The sequence below is a fragment of the Alligator mississippiensis genome, chromosome 3 (genome assembly GCF_030867095.1).
Source record: "Alligator mississippiensis isolate rAllMis1 chromosome 3, rAllMis1, whole genome shotgun sequence".
NCBI classification, from domain to species: domain Eukaryota; kingdom Metazoa; phylum Chordata; order Crocodylia; family Alligatoridae; genus Alligator; species Alligator mississippiensis.
The window spans coordinates 260769802-260790095 of NC_081826.1; the positions used below are offsets into that span (position 1 = coordinate 260769802).

General features: G+C 41.6%; 1 protein-coding gene across 2 annotated transcripts in view; it reads left to right on the top strand.

Moving 5' to 3' along the window:
- The window catches only part of CENPK (centromere protein K), a 43996-nt gene extending 23950 nt beyond the window's left edge, over positions 1-20046 (top strand). For both annotated transcript variants that reach the window (XM_014594077.3, XM_019495972.2), the window contains exons 6-11: positions 1386-1432; positions 2885-2967; positions 3106-3204; positions 3446-3578; positions 11138-11191; positions 19318-20046. In XM_014594077.3, the coding sequence (XP_014449563.1) occupies positions 1386-1432; positions 2885-2967; positions 3106-3204; positions 3446-3578; positions 11138-11191; positions 19318-19476 (575 nt within the window). In that variant the 3' untranslated portion in view covers positions 19477-20046. The remainder of the gene's footprint in view (positions 1-1385; positions 1433-2884; positions 2968-3105; positions 3205-3445; positions 3579-11137; positions 11192-19317) is intronic.
- Positions 20047-20294: the final 248 nt, after the last annotated feature.

Genomic DNA, 20294 nt, shown 5'->3' on the forward strand with positions numbered 1-20294 from the left:
CATATTTCAGCTTTCTCATGAAGGCTTAACCCACTTTTTAAAATTCTGCTGTATAATCATCCTGCTGATAAACAACATTTACTTTTGCAATTTTATCAAACCCATGTGGAATAGCCGGTATTATTTTTGGAAGACAAGTAATGCTTTCTTGAGAGAGCTACATTTTCCCCTTTTGATAAAAAGAAAGCTTTGTCACAGGAGTTGCTTATGTTAGGATGGCAGATAGGAGGACCAAGCTGACAAAAAGCTTTTGTGATACTAAGAGTTGAAGCTGGTAGGCTAGCTTTCATCTCCCTTTTTAAATAAGTTGCATAGGCTTTAGTTTTCCAAAAAAACATATTTTATAAACATGCATGAAGAGGAGGGAAGATCATGATGCATTTTGTTAATTTTTACAATTTGATAGGGTTTATAACATCTGTCAAACAGCTTGGAAATTTAGAAGTGTTGAAACCTATTAATCTCTTTGTATTTGTACCTTTTAAAAAGGTGTTGTTGTTCCACAGCAACAGTCAGCTCTCTTCAGATGTAACATATTTCTTTTTTCAAATTAGGTTCATTTGTCTCTTCTTTCTCTTGAACAAACTGAAGCTCTTGGCTTCTTGTAGAGTGAAGGTTAAATATAAATATAGCAAAACGTAATCTAATAGTGTGCAAATGTTTTTGGAATTCATATTTTAAATGACTTGAAGATCTGTTAATTGAGTTGTTGTTCAATGGTGGCCTTCCTAAATTCTTCTAATTTCCTCAATTTTTCTCATTCTTAAAAAGGCTGAAAGCCCTTAGAAGTATGCCTAGTATCATCCCATCTCCCTATGTAATTTGATTTGAAAACATTTGCAAAATTTTTGCTTGTAGGCTGGATTATCTTGTTTCAATAAGTTTCAATAAAATTGGAATTCAGTATATAATATTGTAAAATAAGAGTGTAGCTTGGACTGTGGAGGAAATCAATATTAGAACAATACTGGCTTTTTTCAGTGCAGATTACAATTTGATAAAGTCGGCCACAGTAGGATTCAACCAGTTTCATTTACTATCTCCCTTGTGATGATGCTTATATTATGTCTCCCTAGAAAGGTAGATTTTCATATTTTGCTAAATTTAGGGTATACCTGCATTGCAGTATTTATTGCCAGGAAAAAGATTAGTTTAGGCCCGAAGCACTAGAACTAGTGTGATAATGCCTGGGCCAAATTACCTGATGAAAATGGGAGAAAGTTAATTTAGATGGAGCACCATACTAACATACCCCTACTACATTTTTATAACTAGCTTGGTTACCTCTACCCAACACTGTGTTTTTCAGCACAGATAAATACTTAAACTTGTTAGAAATTGTTTATACTGAAATATAAGGAGAATGAATCTGTTGTATTTTTCAGTAATCTCCACCAATCCAGATGTTTTGGTAGAATTAGGAAAAGAAGAGGTAAGTCTCTTTGTTCATTACGTGGTAGTAAATTCTTATATAAGTAAGTTTTCCTTAGGTGTAAAAATGTATTTAATGGTAAACTCCCCCCTCCCTCCAAATTGAGTGCTTCTTAGTGCACTAACACTATTTAAGAGGCAAGAATTTTTGTAGGTAATAACTTTTATTGGAGCAGTTCCGTAAGTAGGAGAGATTGTGGCAAGCATTTGCGTACAAGGACTTCCCTGGACTATCAGAGCTATAACATTACTCCAACACTATCAATATTAATTTGGGTTTTTTTAATGAACTGTGTTGCAATTACTGATTTTTTTTTATTATAATACATGATCTTTTAAAGATAACTTATATGAAAAGCACCATAAATATTTAAGCTATCAAAGAACTTAAATTGTATGTGTTATACAGGGGAGCCAGTGATCTTGCTTCTAGAGTTCTATGGAAACAGTTTATGCAAATACTCTATTTGAGTTCTTCCAGACTTGGGAGAAAGGGCAAATCAAGAATGTGTTAGTGGTAGTATTTCAGTATGTTGGTATGCAACCTTAGCTGGGAATATTCTTGTGGGCATAACATTGAAATGAATAGTCATACTTAGGCAAATAAATGAAGACACGTTTAGATTATGGGTTTTGTTTAAAAATAACCAAAGCTTCACCTACCTTTTTGGTTTGGCTACCTCCCAGGAACTTTCTTCCATGCAGTATCAATCAAGTTGGGAACCAAATTGCAGTACAAGAGCTTTTTAAGATGATGATTAGCTATGGTACTTTCCTTTGAGTATATATTCCTTCTACTGCGTGTTTGGCTTGATATTACATTTTGTGGCTACTTTTGCTGAGGGTTCCAAAATTTCTTGAATTTTGAATGTATATAAAACCCTTCTGTTGCTGGGAAATACTTTCTATTAGTTATATGTGTATTGAGCTACACTTTTATAATTTTATGAGGAGAGGCCAAAGACACCTAAAGCATAGCATATAATGGAGAACCTCTAACTTCTAAAAGCACTACATTGTTCTTATTAGTCTTCAGCAGAATGTGCATTAATACACGACTGAGTTCTGTGATGTGTCTGTATGTTCTTATGAAGAGTGAACCGCCCTCAGCTGTTGCCTGAATGTGGTACTAAAATTTATTTACTGAGAAATACTCTGAAATGAACCATGCTGCAATGTCTTATTACTTTTTTTTTCATTCCCCTCTCAAAGGTAGGTATACCCTATTCACTATCACTTAGTAATCAGTGTTTCTTTAAGATTACCTTACTTTAGAGAATCATTAATTTTTCTCAGAACTGATGTTTTCTTAATATGCTATTAGGTCATTTTTGTTACCTATTTGTCAATGAAGATATTTTTGGTGTCTGAAATATGTCAACATGTAAGACTAATAGCTAAAAAAAAAATCAAACTTCTCCAAACTGTACACTTCAGTTTCTTTTTCATGCAGTTGCAGAAAGTAAACCATGATCTTGAAATGGTGCTGTCTATATTTAAGGCTAGGAACAAAAAGCTGAAAGAAGACCTAAAAAGGTATGTAGTGAGTTGGGCTTATGAATACCATACAACCCTGAATACAAATCAAATAAAAATCCTAGGATTTTTGGTTGTTCTTAAAAATGCTAATGATCTCTTGTTCCCTCTATCATTTCTCTTTTTTTATGTTTAAAGAGAACAGCAGTGGCTTGAGGAGCAGCAGCAACTGGTAGAAGCTCTTAGTGTAATAGAAGAAGAAATGAAAAATCAAGTGGTACAGTTTTCTGAAAAACGGTATTTATAGTATTTTTTGCAAAAAGAATTACAATATTAGTATGATAAACAGTCAGATTAAAAAAAATAAAAGATCCAAAATACAACCAGTAATAAATGACTCATTTATAGTAAATATGTTACAATCAGCCTTTACACTGTGTGATTGAGTTTATCAGTGCCATTATTACTATAGCAATGATACCATTTAATTTAATTATGTGACATATCAGTCAAACTTTACTTTTACTTTGGACTCTAGGGCATTTCAAGAATTGAAAATTAAAATGCTGAAAATTAAAGAATACAAAGAAGAACTCTCAAGTGCTCTGGGAGAGTTCCTAGAAGAACATTTCCCCCTCCCAGAGGAAGATGGAAGTGCTAAAAAGAAGAAAGTAAGAGTCTTTTTTTTAATTATCAAATCAAATGGTTTAACTTTTATTTAACTTGACTTTATGTATGTTAAGATTCAAGGGTAGAAAGTTGAATCTCTGTTAGTCATATTTTGGAATAACTGAGCTTCATCTAGTTAGTTTTTTATCTGATTATTTAATTAGTATCTTTCAAAGCTGATTATATGGTTTGTTTATATCGGTTATATTGTATTGTATGGTACAAGTTCAATAGAACAAAGTCTGAACTAGCCCAACCTGCTCCCATGTGGATACTTAATGCATATGTCTTTTGTAAAATAAGATTGTTTCTAAGGACCTTTTGCTTTCCTCACTGTGCTGTAAATTGTGCCAAATTTAGAAATGCTGAAGGGTACTCAGAAAGTTGTTCCAGGTTTCTTGCTGGCTTAGGCAGGTGAATTCATATTTTCCTTGGCAAAGCAAATTTTAATTGTCTAACAATGTTTTGGGAACAATAATAAGTGCAAGTGCCTATAATTATAGTGTAGTTTAGAATGTTAACCATCAGTTGCCTGTTCAGGCATACTGGGCCAAAAGTAATTTTTAACCTTTAGACTAGGGACAGACATTCAAAAAGCCTGAGTCTGAATTGATTCAATCTTTGCATTCACTTTTGATTCAGGAAATGCAGGCACATGGCTGCAGTGGCTCAGGTCAGAAGCTGGGGTGGTGCTAGAGCGAGCCCTCCCACCCCATCTACAGTGCTGAGCTGAGGGGGTGGGGAATGTGGCCGGTGCTGGCAGGACACTATGATTAGGGAGGGGTTTAAACTCTCACTGTGGCCTGCACAGTCCCCAGCTGGGGTGTACCTGGAAAGGGAGGGGGAAACAGCCTTCGCCAGGCTTTTTCCCTGCTTGCAGCTCAAGGGGTGGGGAATGTTGTTAGACCCCAGCCCTGGCCCCAGCCCTGGCTAGCACTCTGAGGCAAAAGTTGGGGAGGGAGGAGCTGCTTGTGTGGACTGTATGCATCTATATTATCCTGATAGTTAGTGCTTCATATTTGCCTGAATCTCAAACTGACAGCACTGACAGGCCCCATTAATTGCAAACCAGGTCATTTCCCACACCTCTCTCTGTACCCTGTTGAACACTGACAGATTGCGGGAAAGGGAATCTGCACTCTAATGAGGCTCAGTAATTGATGCATAGAAGCAATCACCAGCATTAATCGCTGCACAGTGAAACTTCATTCAATATAAAAGTTTCAGGGTGTGAGATGCCTGTGTCTTTGAAGCAGGCCAGCAGGGAGTTTGTCAGAACACGAAGCTTATCAGCCCATCAAAAAAACAAAAGCCTCTGTCTCATTAGATTTTCTGACCTCAAGGTACAGGCATTTTGCAAAACATTTGCAAGCCACTGGCTTCTTGCTCAGGAAAAAAAATCCCTAAGCAGACACTGTTCTGTTTGCCTTTGTTTCATTGAAATTGGAGACATGCATACACACAGACACTTCTCAGCATTAGCTAGCATGGGGGTGGCTTTACCACTGGGGTCCTTGCCATGGGAGACGGAGGAACCTTCTTGAGCAGTGAGTGGTGATGGGGCAGGGGGAAGCCTGGCAGATGCTGCTGTGCCCCTGCCAGGGAGACCCCAGCTACAGTCCCCCACCCCCTTTACAGCTAGCCAGAGTGCTGGCTTGGGAGGAGGGGGTAGGGCTTAAACCAGGAACGGGTCTGGGACAGAAGTTCCATAAACTAGTTTGACCCAGGTGTGTCTTAAACCATTTTCACCCATTTTGAAACTGCTTTATATGCACTGAACTTATGTTTTGTTACAGGTTCAAGCCAGTTTCTGATCACTTAAACTGGTTTATGTGTAACTTCTGTCCCTAGCCTTAGGGACAATAGGCTGTCAGTGAGTTTTACACAGCAAACTCAAAGTTCATAATAAAAGCAAAAACTGGACTGTTACTGTTTAAAAGATTTAGTTTAGAAAAGCTACAAAATAAACAAAAGAAAAGAAAAAGGGCTAATTGAGCTATCAGATGTAGTTAGGGCTAAGGAGGCTCCTGGGTCATGAAGTCTAGTTCTCTGCTATTACAGGCAATGAAGTCTCTTCATAAATTCATTGAACTTCCATCTTAAAACTAATTAGTCTTCTTGCCACCGTAACTCTTATAGTCAGGCTGCCCTAGAATCTCACTCTTCTGATACTTAGAAACCTTATAATTTATAACCTAGAGTTATTCTTGGCCGGTTTATATCCATTTGTTCTTTTGCCAACATTGTCCTTTAAATAGTTTCTATCCCTGTTCCTTTCTTCCCTCTTACATATTTATATGAAGAAACCATATCCCCTATCAGTATTCATTTTGTTAAGCTAAATGCACCAAATTTTTTTAGTCTCCTTTTGAAAGCAAGGCTTTCCATTGCCCTCATCATTCTAGTAGTCCTTCTCTGCACTTGCTCCATTTTGATTTTTTTTTTCTTTCTCTACACATGGGTGTTCAGCATTATGCTTGGTTTTCCAGATGAGCTCTTGCCTGTGCCTTGTACAGTGGCAGTAATACTTCCCTATCCCTGTTGGAAATACCTTAATAGGTACATTCTGGTAGTGCATTTGGTATTACGCAGCCATATCACAGCTCACAGTCATTTTCTGATCAGCCAGTACACCCAGGTCATTCTCCCCTTCTGTCATTTCTAACTGATGAGCTGTAGTTTGTAGCAGAAATTCTTGTTGTTAATTCCTATGACCTTACACTTGTATTTTAAATTTCAGTCTGTCTTTATTACTTCCATTCTTTACTAGGGGGCCATTGGTGGCAGGGGGACAAACGAGGGCTGTGTGACCCAGCCCTCGATCACCCTGAAGCCATCTGGCCTGCCACCACTGTTGCGTCTCTGCCACAGCATGTGGCTGGTTGACCTGTGGCCACTTACTCCACTAACACTGCAGTGGCTACTGCTGCCCTGTGCTTAAGGCCAGATCTGGCCCACAAGGAGCTCTGTGGTCTGGACTTGTCCTGAAGCCCAAGATGAGTTTGACATTTGTGTTCTAGGTCATTCCGTTCTTCTGATACTTCTGTCCTCCTCTGTATTGGCAGCACTTCCTGATTCTGTTAACCCAGAATGTCTGCTTTTTGTGCCAGGTCACTAAATGAGAATATTAAATATGATTGGTCCCAGGAAATTCTACTAGTAACCTTCTTCAAGTTCAATACTTCCTGCTTCAGTGCAACTCCAGTTACTTGTTACTTCCTACCTTACCATTCTTTTTTTGTTCCTTAGCTCCTTCAGTTTAAGTAATTTCTCAGAAGGCACCATATCAGATACTCTACTGAAACCCAGATAGAAGAGCTTTGTTGCACTTCTTTGCTGCAGAAAATTGTTATCCTCTTACAGATAAATATTAAGTAGACATGCTGCATTTCTCGTTTTTGTATCCTTAATTATACTTTTCCAAATGTATTCTAATGCCTTTTGAAATATTGAGATCAACCTAATAAGTCTATAGTTGCTGCATTCTCCTTCCCTTCCTCCTTAAATACAGATATACTGCTATACATTTTCTAATGTCCTATGGATAGGGTACCAGCCCCAGCTTGACACATTTATTAAAATTGCTTGCAAAGCCTGTGGCTTTGTGCCAGCTTCTTTAGAATTCTGGAATAGGGATTACCTAGTCCCCCAGTGGAGCTTAGTGAGCAATTGGAATTTTGTTTCCACTTAAATTCCATTAACTTAATTCCCATTAGAATACTTCCTTTGCCTACATGTTCTACATTAATGGTGTCCAAACTTTTAGACCTGTGGGCTCGATAAGTGGTGTAGGGTTGTGTGCAGGCTGGATCTGGTCTGTGAGCCTGGCCTGATATGTGTGAGGCTGGGGCCTGGTCTGGCACACAGGGCCAGCCCAACATATGGTCCCAGCCTCATGTACCCAATCCAGTCCTGTGCCAGATTGTGCCTGCAGCCTTGGCCCCACACACACAAGCACATTATCTGGTCTGCAGGGCTTGGAAATTTGGCAGTAGTAGAGTGTAGTGGCAGTGTTAATTGCCACTGCTCCCCTGGTGCCAAATTTCCAGAGCCATGAGGAGCCCCACAGGCCAGATGACATGACTCCACAGTGTGGATGTGGCCCTCAGGCCAGAGGTTGAGCATTGCTGTTCTACATCATCAACCTTTTTGAAAACAAAAACTGAGGCAAAGCATTCATTTAGTTTTGGGGCCATATCTTTGAGGCTAGGGACAGAAGTTATACATAAACCAGTATAAGTGATAAGAAACTGGTTCCAATCTATAACACAGCAGAAGTTCAGTGCACATAAATCTCCTTCAAAATGGCTGAAACCAGTTCAAGATAAACCTGGATGGATGTAGTATCAGACTTAACTGTTTTAGGTTAAATTCATTTATTGAACTTCTCTTTAAGATCCCCTCCAGATTCAAATTAACTCTCAGTCCCCCAGGATGCTTTGCACCTCCCCCACAGGCCCCCCCTCACAGGGTGGGCAGGCTGGCTGGTCCAAACTGTCTGCTGCAGCCAAGCAGAGTGGCATGCTTTTGCACCCCCGGCTTCTGGCCTGGGCTATTGCAGGCATGTGGCTGCATTTCCAGTATCAAAAGTAAATAAATGTCTGTTCACTTGCTTATCAGTTCAATCTACACAGCTTAGAATAACCTGTGAAGATTGAATCAATTCAACCTTGGGCTTTTTGACTGTCTGTACTTATTGTCCACCCCATCCTCCCTTCATAGCAACCCCACTACTTTTTTCCATATTCTTTTTCATATGTAAAGCTGGAAAGCCTTTTGCTTTTTGTTTTAATTTCCTTTGCAAGATTTGGTTCCACTGGACTATTCATAATTTTCACGTTATCCCTACATGTTCTGACTTTTAAGACCGTAGTTTTCTTTGCTGGGCAATTCTTTTCCATTCCTTGTCAGTTCGCTGCTTGCTTCCTGTATTTCTTTATGAGCCACTTGGACCTCATCTCCTCAGCAAATGGTCCCTAGAGCCAGGACTGAAAATGGTTAATTGCTAGTGCACCAGGGCCAAGGATGTTTTCAGCTACACTACTTCTGTAAGTTTAATTTAACGGTAGTATAAATGCTTTGTCCTTGTCTGTGTTAGCAGTTAAACTGCTTTTTCCAAATTGCTTCAGAGAGGCTCATTATTCACAACTATTATCAGGTGCTCTTTAGCTTCTTAGAACTTGATTGTACTGACACCTCCAAATACATGCCTAACTTTAAGCACAAGTAATCCTATTGACTGCAGTGAAATTTTTTGTGTATCTAATATTTAAGTATGAGCCCAACTGTTTGCAGGGTTGGTATCTTAATGTGGGCAAACTGTGAGAATTAGATTGAAAACACAGGTTTTTGCTCCATTCTTAAAGAATTCAGCCCATTTGTGTTGCACAGAACAGTTTAGGAGGCCTGTCATTGAGAAAAATTGTATATGTAAATAAATCGTAGTCTATTTCCAGTAAGAAAAAAGGTGCCTTTCTGGGGAAAGTACTACTGATCATTCTACTTAAGCATGACTTTGTTTATGCACAGCAGTTAAATTGGAGATTGCCATTTACATTGGTGACACTAATAGTATGGAAGGTTCATGTGAATATTGAAAAAATATATATAAACTCAGCCTGCCAAAAATAATCTGTGAGATGCCACTGGGCAAAAGAATGGAAGGCCACAATGCACCTTTAGAGATGTAACATAGAAGCTTTTAGATTAGATTAGTGTAGTCTCCACTTCTTCTGTGATGAAAGATAAGAACTTCACCACCCAAACCTAGCTCATCTATGCCTTGTACATGGAGACTCTTCTTGGAGTAGGATTCTGTAATAAAAGGAGTATGTCCCCAGATGGAGTTAAATTTCAGAAGTGTTCCTATCAATCATGGTGAAGGAGACAGTGTTGGGCCCCATATTAACTTTTATATTTCATATTTTTCTCTCCTTACTGCAAATAAACTACTGTAATACAATGCTAGCCAGCCCATAACTTGTATAATTGACTGAAATTCAAAATAGATAATGGTCTTAAGAATCACTTTAATAATGTTAATCCTAAATTTTCGATGACCTGCTGAGGTCCCTTGCGACCCAAACATCTATGAATCTATGAAATTCAAATGATGTTTTAGTAGAAAAATATTTTTTTTTAAATCGTATGATGGCAAAGTTAACTCTATTTCTTAAACTGAGGCCACAAACTTCCGTTACATTTCTGCTGGGAGAATCACTTCTCTTCATTTCTCTTCTGGTAGAAATTATAGACATACTAGTGTTCATTCAGTTTCTTCCCCTGCCTGCCCCACAGCCTCTCCTCCCACCACCAAACCCTTGCTTGGACCTGCCACCACAGCAACCCCTGCTGTGTGGCTAGACCAGAGCCAGAGCTACGCTGTTCTCTGTGCCTCTGGCCAGAATAGGACCAGACCCATGCCCGATGATAAGCAGCAGAGGCAGGGGGTCAGAGGCTGCAGGAGGGGGCAAAGAATGCAAGGGGCAGAAGCTTCGGGGGGGGCAGGGGTCAAAGGCTGTTAGAGGGGCAGAGGCAGTGAGGAGCAGCCATCTTGGGTGGGGGCATGCAGCAAGGGGGACAAATGGTGAAGGGACTAGGCCACCTGCTCACCCTGCTGCCCCCTTCTTCCCACTGTTGCTTTCTATGTTGTAGCAGAATTGAATATGACCCTCCAATAATTAGAGACCTACCGAAATCACCATTTGTTGATTTTTGTGGAAACCGTGATTTCCTGCCAAAAAGTGTGGGGTCTGTGCTTTTTGCAGGGGCTCCCTGGGGGCAGGGGGAACATCACCGAAAATAAAATGCTGGCTCCCCAGAGGGCCTCCCAGGAGCAGGGAAGAGGGCTGCTGGCACAGCAAGATGGTGGCGAGGCACAGTCAGTGCATCCAGTCAGTGGTGAGGGGTGGGCTGTATGACATAGAGCCCTCACAGCCAATCTGTGGGAAGGGGTGGGCTCATTGGGCCCCCTCAGTCAGTCAGAACCTGGGGGGGGGGGGAAGCACTGCACTCCACCCGCAAAAATGGTTGCCAGGCCAACGGTTTGCCCACTAAATCGTCTGGCAGCCTTTTTGACTTCAGTAGAACCCTACCGATAATTAGGTTCCGCACATGAAATTTTACAAATTTTCCATATATATATATAATTATTGGGAGGTCATCTTAAATTCAAAGTTGTCTTGGGTTTGGGTAAATATGGTTTGTATTTAATTACTTGGTTATTCATTATGTGTTCTCATCAGTCTCATTTGTAGAATTAATACTTTTTACTTATTAAGGTTCATTAATAAAGATGTATATTTTTAATAAACCATGAACCAGTTATTGATTAATGTAATATTTAATACCATTTATTATTTAATCAAACACTATTTAGCTTTTTTTATTTTCTAATGATCTCATGCCTCAGTGTAATTGAAATGTGTAACTTCTGTAATGTGGTATGACTAAACAAATTTGAAATAAAGTAACTAATCCTTGATCATTGAATTTTTTGTATTGATAGGTATTTCCCCTCAATTTTCTGGCTAGATTTAAACATTTTATCTTTGTTTTGTAGAGTCTAGCTAAAGGACCAACAATGCAGCTGATAACTTTACATGAAATTTTAGAGGTAAGATATTTTAAATGGGATACTTTTTTCTTTCCGTGCTCAACTCTAGTTTATGGCATATAAATAAAATAAATAGAGATATGTGGAAATATAGTTAAAATAACTAAAATAAAAGAATAAATATTCATTACAAATTGTCTTACTGGGTTTGCATTTTTATCCCCGTAAGAACCCAAAATTATTTGTCAGAAATTGCTTTGTTCTTTCAGGAATAGGTTTTCCTACAGTTTGAGCTGGAAAATTATTGACTCTCAACTGCTTTTTATACTGACTATTTTTTAAGTCAGTTTTTTTTTATTTTTAATTGAAGCTACTGACAAATGTTTAATTAAAGTGCGATGGAATCTGATTCATAATCTGAACAATCACACCTCCTGCCATGCCACATGTGCCTGGCAGGAGGCACAATTGTGGGATTGGGGATCCCAATTGCACCTTGTTGCTGGTGCCTGGGGAGGCCAGGATTATAATTATCTACAAATTAGCATGCTCCATAATTATGATCCTAGGCTCCCCCTGCACCAGCATGTAGCACGCCAGGCATCAGGTGCCCTGTGCGCTTGTGGTTGGGCATGCCAGTCAGTTGACTGGTGTTCCCATCCTTGGGTGTACCGGGCATCCAGCTTGTTACTTTCTGTGATCAACTGAGTGGTGTTCCCAGCAACAGGAGTGCGCTGGTGCCTTGAAGCGCTTCGGTGTGCTCCCAAGGCTGGTGCTCCAGGTGGCCAGCTCTGGGAGCACGCTGGCCACATGTTCAATTTAAGGCACGATGGGGACCAGCCACAAACTTATTACACATAGGGTGTCTATACACATGCTGCAAGGGGGTGGACTTTAATTAAAGCAGCTGTGAGAGTTGCTTTAATTAAAGTGCCCCAGCATCGTGTGTATTTAGCATCCCACTCTTCAAAATGGCAGCAGGGGCACTTTAACTAAAGCTTATTTGAGCTTTAGTTAAAGCCCCCCCCACTGTCATTTTGAAGCGTGGGGATGCTGAATGTATGTGATATGGAGGCTGCTGGAGTACGCTAATTAGCATGCTCCAGCATACTTGATTAATCAAGTCAGGATGCGTTGGAGCAGACGTCTGTCATGTGTATAAGTGCGCATATTTGGTGTGATAATTTTGTGGCTTATTAACAATTGTATCATGCCATAAAGTGGATGAATGTGTGGCTAGGTTACTGCTTAAAACGTAAGTAACTAGTTAATTGGTTCTTAAGTGTAACATCTGCCAGGGTCCTTAGTATTGGATAAAAATACCATATTTACTCACATACTTCATGCACCTTTTCCCCCTAAATTTAGCCCTCCAAAATTGGGGTGTGTGTTCTAAATGAGGAAACTGGTTTGCACACCAACATGGAGACGTGGGACTGTGGTAATGTTGCTCCCTTCCCAACCATGTGCAGGAGGGGTGGAGTCCACTCCTCAAACATTACACCCTTTTCTTGAGGTTTAACCCTGTTACAGCTGCTGCTGAATTGGCAGTAGCTTTTGGCTGAGCTTCTTGGTGAGCCCATATTTTGACACTGGTAAGCATGTGTTGTGACCGTTTAAGATTCAGGAAAAATCTACTCTTTGTTCTGCTGTCCCAAAATGAGTCTTGTGTCTTATTTGGGGGCATGTGATAGGCGAGTAAATATGATGTTTAAAAGAATGTTTTGATTAAATACCCAGTTTTCATGCATTTGTTTTGTTTGTGTTATTTGAATACAGAAGCTGTGATATACATGCACCAGGTTAATTCATTTCTAATATATTTATATGGTTGGTTTGTTCCATTTGGTCTGAGGGAATTGATGGGTCTGTTTGTATAGTACAGGGGTTGGCAAGCTTTTGTTGGTGTGGGCCATCCTTTGCAACCCCAATTCCACAGTAGTGGAGTCATGGTGTCCTGTGACCAATGGGGTCCCCCAAGGCTCTGTCCTTGGACCCATATTGTTCAACATATTCATTAATGATGTGGACACTGGAGTCAGAAGTGGACTGGCCAAGTTCGCTGATGACACCAAACTTTGGGGCAAAGCATCCACACCAGAAGACAGGCGGGTGATCCAGGCTGACCTGGACAGGCTCAGCAAGTGGGTGGACGAGAATCTGATGGTGTTCAACGCTGATGAATGCAAGGTTCTCCACCTTGGGAAGAAAAACCCGCAGCATCCTTATAGGCTCAGCAGTGCTACGCTGGCTAGCACTATGGAAGAAAGAGACTTGGGGGTCATCATTGACCACAAGATGAAAATGAGCCTGCAGTGCGATGCTGCGGCTAGTAAAGCGACCAAAACGCTGGCTTGCATCCATAGGTGCTTCTCAAGCAAGTCCCGGGACGTCGTTCTCCCCTTGTACTCGGCCTTAGTGAGGCTGCAGCTGGAGTACTGTGTCCAGTTTTGGGCTCCACAATTCAAAAAGGATGTGGAGAAGCTTGAGAGAGTCCAGAGAAGAGCCACGCGCATGATCAGAGGTCAGGGAAGCAGACCCTACGATGACAGGCTGAGAGCCCTGGGGCTCTTTAGCCTGGAAAAGCGCAGGCTTAGGGGTGATCTGATGGCCACCTATAAGTTTATCAGGGGTGACCACCAGTATCTGGGGGAACGTTTATTCACCAGAGCGCCCCAAGGGATGACGACTAGGTTGAACGGTCATAAACTACTACAAGACCGTTTCAGGCTGGACATAAGGAAGAATTTCTTTACTGTCCGAGCCCCCAAGGTCTGGAACAGCCTGCCACCGGAGGTGGTTCAAACACCTACATTGAACACCTTCAAGAGCAAACTGGATGCTTACCTTGCTGGGATCCTGTGACCCCAGCTGACTTCCTGCCCTTTGGGCAGGGGGCTGGACTCGATGATCTTCCGAGGTCCCTTCCAGCCCTAATGTCTATGAAATCTATGAAGTAGGCTGCAAGTCTGCACCCCATTGCAGCCAACTGTTTGCACTTCCCCTTACTGATAATCCCCATCCCTTCCACAGTGAGAGCTAGCACAGTTGTGGCAGAGCAGCAGGCTCCTCGATGGAGGGAAGCACTGTGTGGGGTGTGGTGGAACAGTGCAGCTCTGTGCCACTGATCTCTCATGTCAGATCAGACCTTCACAAGCCAGATTGGATCTCTGTGTGTGCCAGGTACAGTCTGTGCTACCCCTCGGTGTAGTGTATTTCAGAGAGATTGTCAAGGATGCCCAGATGGTTGACTAGGCAATCTTACTTGTTTCTTTACAAATTATAATAAATTATTATGAAATTGAAATTATGAAAGGACCTTTTGGTTGCCAGCATCCTCTCTTACTCAAAGCTTTGTATTTGGGATTATGGCTTTTTCCCTTCAAGAAGTTACTGGGATGTGTGGGAGAGGCTGTGAAGGAAACCTTAGGGAATAACCACATTCTAGTGTTCAGATGCGGTCACTATGACATTGTTATGGTTTACTTGAATGTGCAGACTGTGAATCTGTACTTATGTCATCAGTTTCAAATTCATATTACCTGCTTCAAGTATCTCGGCATGACTGTTAATGCCAAATTAGGTAGGATGTGAAAGTAAATTAGAAAATAAAATAGCTGAATGAGTGGCTACTCTCTGTGGAAACATCATTTCAAAACATTTAATATCTTAGAATTGCCCTTCATATTTGTCTGAATAACTTTAAAAGCTCGAAGAGTATCAGAATACCTAAATTAAATCTGTTTCTCTTTGGAAGAACAAACCAGTTTCAGAAATTCAGACTTATTTTTTATTTTAATTATCTTGGCCTAAGCATTGAGTGTCACTTATCTTTGTTTTATGTTTTTGTTGAGCAACTTAGTTCTAGTCTTAGTGCCTGTTAAATTTCAAAACTGTTGTCTTAGATATAGAGAATTGTTTCTTAAAGAGACAAATGCAAAACAAGACAAGTTTTTGTACTTGTGATTGCCAATTTAGGATTTACTATTTGTAGAAATCTAAGACACTCCCATTCATACCATAGTGACAGCTGTTTAATTAAAGCCCCATAAAAATAAGCTTAACTCACAAATACAAGTTAGGCATAAACTGCAGTACACCGGGACAGCTATTCTTAATGTAAATGTGCATTTAAATACACATTTAAAACATACATTATTTTACCTTGCATTTTAAATATGTATCTTCAATTACTCCTCCAGCAGAAATATGGACTTTGCTATGTCATATGCCTTTAAGTTCCCTTGCAGTTTCCTTTCACAGGCTTCAGTAATTTTTCTTATGCTGCTTCCTATATTCTAGGAATTTTTTTAATAAAGAATATAACTTTTGTTCTTCAAATCGCTTCAGTGACGATTCTCATTTCAGTCCGATTAAAATTTTTTATAAAATAAGTTTATAATCAACTTGATGCTTTTAAAATGAAAAATTAACATTAAAAACAAGAGAAATAGAGAGCCAGTCATAGGTGACATGTGGGCAGGTACAGAGAGGGGTATGTGCCCCCCCAGATTTCTGGCAGGACGTGAGGCTGCAGCCCAACCAGAGCCAGGGCCCAGCAGCAGTGGGGCCCTGGCTCTGACTGGGCTGCTGCGGCAATGGTGGCACAGAGTTGTACACAGAACCCCTGCCCCCTCCCCCACTGTTAACACTTACACATCATCTATGGACCAGTGATTTATAAAGATTTAATGGAGTTGTGCAAAAGTCTTACACAGAAACAGTTGATGAAAGAATACAGATTAATATGACGACAGATGAGAAAAAATAGGGTAGATGACTAGATGTAGTAATATATTGGCAGATAAGTTGAACAAATCTGGAGTTTTGAGACAAGGCAGTCGCCTTTGATCTGAATGCTGGAACCAATTATGGTGTTTCGAGATAGACGTTATGATCATTTTCTTTGAACCAGTGACAAAGCAAGTAGAAGCATTCTGTACATGCTAAAAGTCTGGAGAACCTAGAATTTATGGAAGACAGAGACTGGAGTTGCAATAGCTGAATTGGGACTTATGTTTACATTCGGTCAGCGCAGTGGTGTTCATGGGCAGTACTGTGCTTACTGTCACCTTCACAAAACATATGCCATATATGGAATAGGAAGCATATATCAAGGCAGATGTTAGGTATACAGGCAATGGTATCTAATGTTATATTTACCCAAGTGCAAGATGACCCTGAATTTTTGATGACCTCCCAATAATTAGATTCTATATGTGGAAAATGTTATACTTGATCCCTCCTCTTCCCCTCCCCGCAACCAGTTACCCGTGCTAGCAGGTTCTGCCTACAATGAAGCCTGTGGCACAGAGCATGGCCCTGGCCTGGCCCTGTAGCAACAGTGTGGAGCTCATTCTGCTACTACAGGGCTGGACTACAGTTGTGCTCAGAGCCGTCCCTAGGGGTGTGCAGGGCCTGGGGCATATCACCCTGGGGGGGGGGGTGCAGGTTGGTGAGCAGCATAGGCAGAGAAAGAAAAAAAAAATTGGCACCGAATGTGCGGGCGCATATGCCCCGCCCCCCCAATGGAAAGGTCTGCAGGGGGAGGTGAAAAGGCCACAGGGGGGAGTGGCATTGCCTAGCGCTGCACCATGCTACACCAGCCCTGGCTGCTTCCCGGCCCCGGCCGCACCAGTCCCAGCCCCGGCCAGCTCCTGACCCTGGCTGCCTCCTGGCCTCAGCTGCGCACCACCCAGGGGTGGGGCCCAGAGCTGGGGGCTGGAGCAGGGCCAGCCTTGGCTGCACTGCTGGGCTGGAGGGCTCCTTGCCTCCACACCTCCCTGCTCCCAGTGCTTCAAAAGCGGTGAGCGCTGCCTTGTGTATCCCACTGCTGGGTGGGCTGGGCAGGAAGGCACATTGTGCTGTACCACGCTGCTTTCAAAGGAGCAGTGGCGAGACACGGAGCAGCTCGCAGCTGTAGCCTACTTGCCCTTTGGAAAGATCAGGGGGCCACATGCCCCCTTTCCCCCTTGGCTGCCCACCACCACTCCTCTGGAGGGGTCACTGGGCTCTGATTATCCCACAACCTGGCCTGGCCAGGGCCCGATTCCCCATGACTGGGGCCCTGGCCAGGCCGGTTGTGAGACAATTGGAGCCCAGTGGCTTGGCCAGGAGTGTGGCGTGGGGGAGTCAGGAGGGGGGTGGAAACCCCTTCCCCCCAACCCCCTTGGCTCCCCGCAGTGTATGCAGCATCATGAGTCGCCTGCCCACGCCCACGGAGGAGCCGCCAGGCTCCAACTGTCCCACAACCTGGCCCAGTCGGGGCCCCGGTCATGGGGAATGGTGCCCCAGTCAGGTCTGGTCATGGGACAGTCCCCATAGTGCAGCAGGGAGGGGGCAGGGGTGAATGATTCGCCCTTCCCCTACCCTATTCTTCCCTGCACTACAGGGGTCTTGATCTGCCACCCCCGCCCCCAAGCCCAGGGTGATAAAGAAGATTCAAAGAAACTTACCTGCCTGGATGCGGATGGGTCAGCTGCAGTGCTGGCTGCGAGTGCAGGGTAGCTAAGTGTGCCTGCCTCTCCCCCCTGCGTGCGGCCTAAGGCTATGCCTGCTGCTGCCCTCCATTTGGGGGGCCTGAACACCATTAGCCCCCCCTTCCATGGCCAGCCAGAGCCGGCAGCGCGTGGCGGTACATGGTAGGGCCTGTACGGCACTGTCCGCAGGGCCCAGGGTGATCACCCTGTTTAGCCCCGCCCTAGGGATGGCCCTGGCTGTGCTGTGTGCCCCAGGCTGCTGTGGGGATGGAGCCTGCCAGTACAGAGTGTGGGCAAGGGAAGGGCAGAGGCTGCAAGTGGGGAGACGGAGGGAAGGGGGTGTAGGTCTGAGGCTGTAAAGGAGCAGAAGCAGCTTGGGGAGGAGACAGGGGAAAGAGGGGACAGAGGCTCAAGATCACAGAGGAGAGAGGCAGGGGGTGTAGAGGCTGTATGGGGAGCAACAGTTGTGGTTCCAGCCCAACCCTGGGGTTAGGGCTAGTGTTGGAGCTGCAGCAGCTGCCTGCCCACCCCACTACCTTGTACTTGATTCCAAGATGAGGAGCTTCCCCTCCATGTTAAAAAGGGGGAAAACCTTGTCTTGGAATCTAGTAACTACAGTACAAAAATTAAGGAGAAAGTGCCGCATGTTACCTATCATGCACAAAAGGAGAGAGGGCTCATGTTTGAGAAATAAATTAAGGAAGTTGAGTAATCCATTTACCAGCTTGGTGGTTGACAAGCCAGGAGTGACAAAGCAGAAGCATAAAAGTATTAATATATGATATATAGAAGGAGATAGTTAGCTGTGTTAGTTGGAAGTTATGTAAAAGGCAGGGCAGTGTGACATCTTGTAGATTAAGTCATGCAGAGAGGCATGAGCTTCATTTAAAGGACCGTATTCCTTTCTGCATAGTATCTCTGCTCTGAAAGTCCACTCTAAGTGCCTGACAAAGCAGACTGTCTGAATGAGTTAATCTGTAAAATGCCACACTGACCTGCTTATTCCTATATGATAAATAATAATGCATTACTTTTCTTAGTTGTGCAATTAGGAGGTAAAGTTAAAAGTAAATAAAAGATGACTGAAGCGGGTTGGGAAAGTAGAAAGTCAGAAACGGAGCCTTTTCACTGAGGGGGTGATTAGAGAGGTCAGAGGATGGAAGTTTTACTGTGCTGAAGTCTGAAAAGTGGTAAGGAACAGAGCTTTCGTTAGCAAGCTGTTAGAATTGCATAAAGTAATAGGATCTTCTGGTTGATGAGTCTGAGTGAGAAAAAGCACTTAAAAAAAGTGTGTTTGCCTAATTTGCTCTCAACGTTGGAAGCTTACATATTAAATGCATGCTAAAATTAAACTCCAGCATCATCAGGATGTTTTTATTTTAAAAGACATATAGGAAATTGCTTCCTATTGTCTTCATATTGAACACCTTATATAAATGTACAAAGACCCCAAATCAGCTTTTGATAAGGGGGAAAATTTAAGTAAGGGATAAGAAACAACTTAATTTTTTATCTTATATTCTTAACTTTGATATTAATGAAAACTAATTGAATATTATTTAGTAAATTTCTCCTGGCAGAAAACCTTGTATTTCTTGGGTAAGCAATTCCTATGATAGCCATATTAATGTTTTTATTGGTTTAAGTAAATGCAAATTAATTTTTTTCCCCCTGCATATTCTGAATCTTATTTTCTTGGTCTTCCAGAGTCTTATAAACAAATTGATGAGTGCACCACATGACCCATATTTAACAATCAATGACACTTTTTGGCCTCCTTATATCGAACTGCTGCTGCGATATGGTATTGCGCTGAGACATCCAGATGATCCCAAGAGAATACGCTTAGAAGCTTTTCATCAGTAAATGGACCCTATCAATATTTTAAAAACAAAAATTGTTGATCCAATATTTAAACTTAACAATTCTTTGTTATTTTTATCACAATTTGGGGGCATCAGTAACCTTTTCTGCTTGGACAGAAAACTTAAAAAAAATACAAACCCTAACTTTCTTAGGTGCAGATTCTTAAAAGCTTGTGAAATATGAAAAATGAAAGAATTCTCTTCACTTTAAGTAATGATGATTTTTACTCATGATTTTTAGTGACTTCACAGTAGTTGCTTCTATACTAATAAAATAGTCAGTGCTTGTATTCTGAAAATTTTTCAGACTGCTTAGTTAAGATTCAAATTCAAGTTAAAGGACTATTGTTTGCAGACAAAATGATTAAAGATACTAATTGTCCTTTGATTTTTTTTTTTTTTAAATAATGCTTTGCATGAGGCATCTTTATTTTCTTAAATACCCCTCACTCAGAATGCCTCCACTACTTTGCTTTCTTGTATTATTTATGGGGCACTTGTGTAGTGCTAAAGTTTCAAATAACTCAAGGCTGTATGTGGACGTGAAGATTAAAAATTTTAATTGGAAAAATTGGAGAGAATATGTTTACATAGCAACATATTTGTACAAAGAAGTTCTTGGGATATCTTGTGAACAGTTGCTTGGTTCAAGATGAATGTTCTGGAGAATCCACCCAATTTCCATTCTGAAAGAGCTGTGGATAACCAACATAACACTTGACTCTTGTATATCTCCTGAGAGGAACTCCTTCATGCAGTGTACCTCTTTGGTTTAATAAGAGTTACATAATTTTTTCAGATTTGATTAATCAGGCTTGT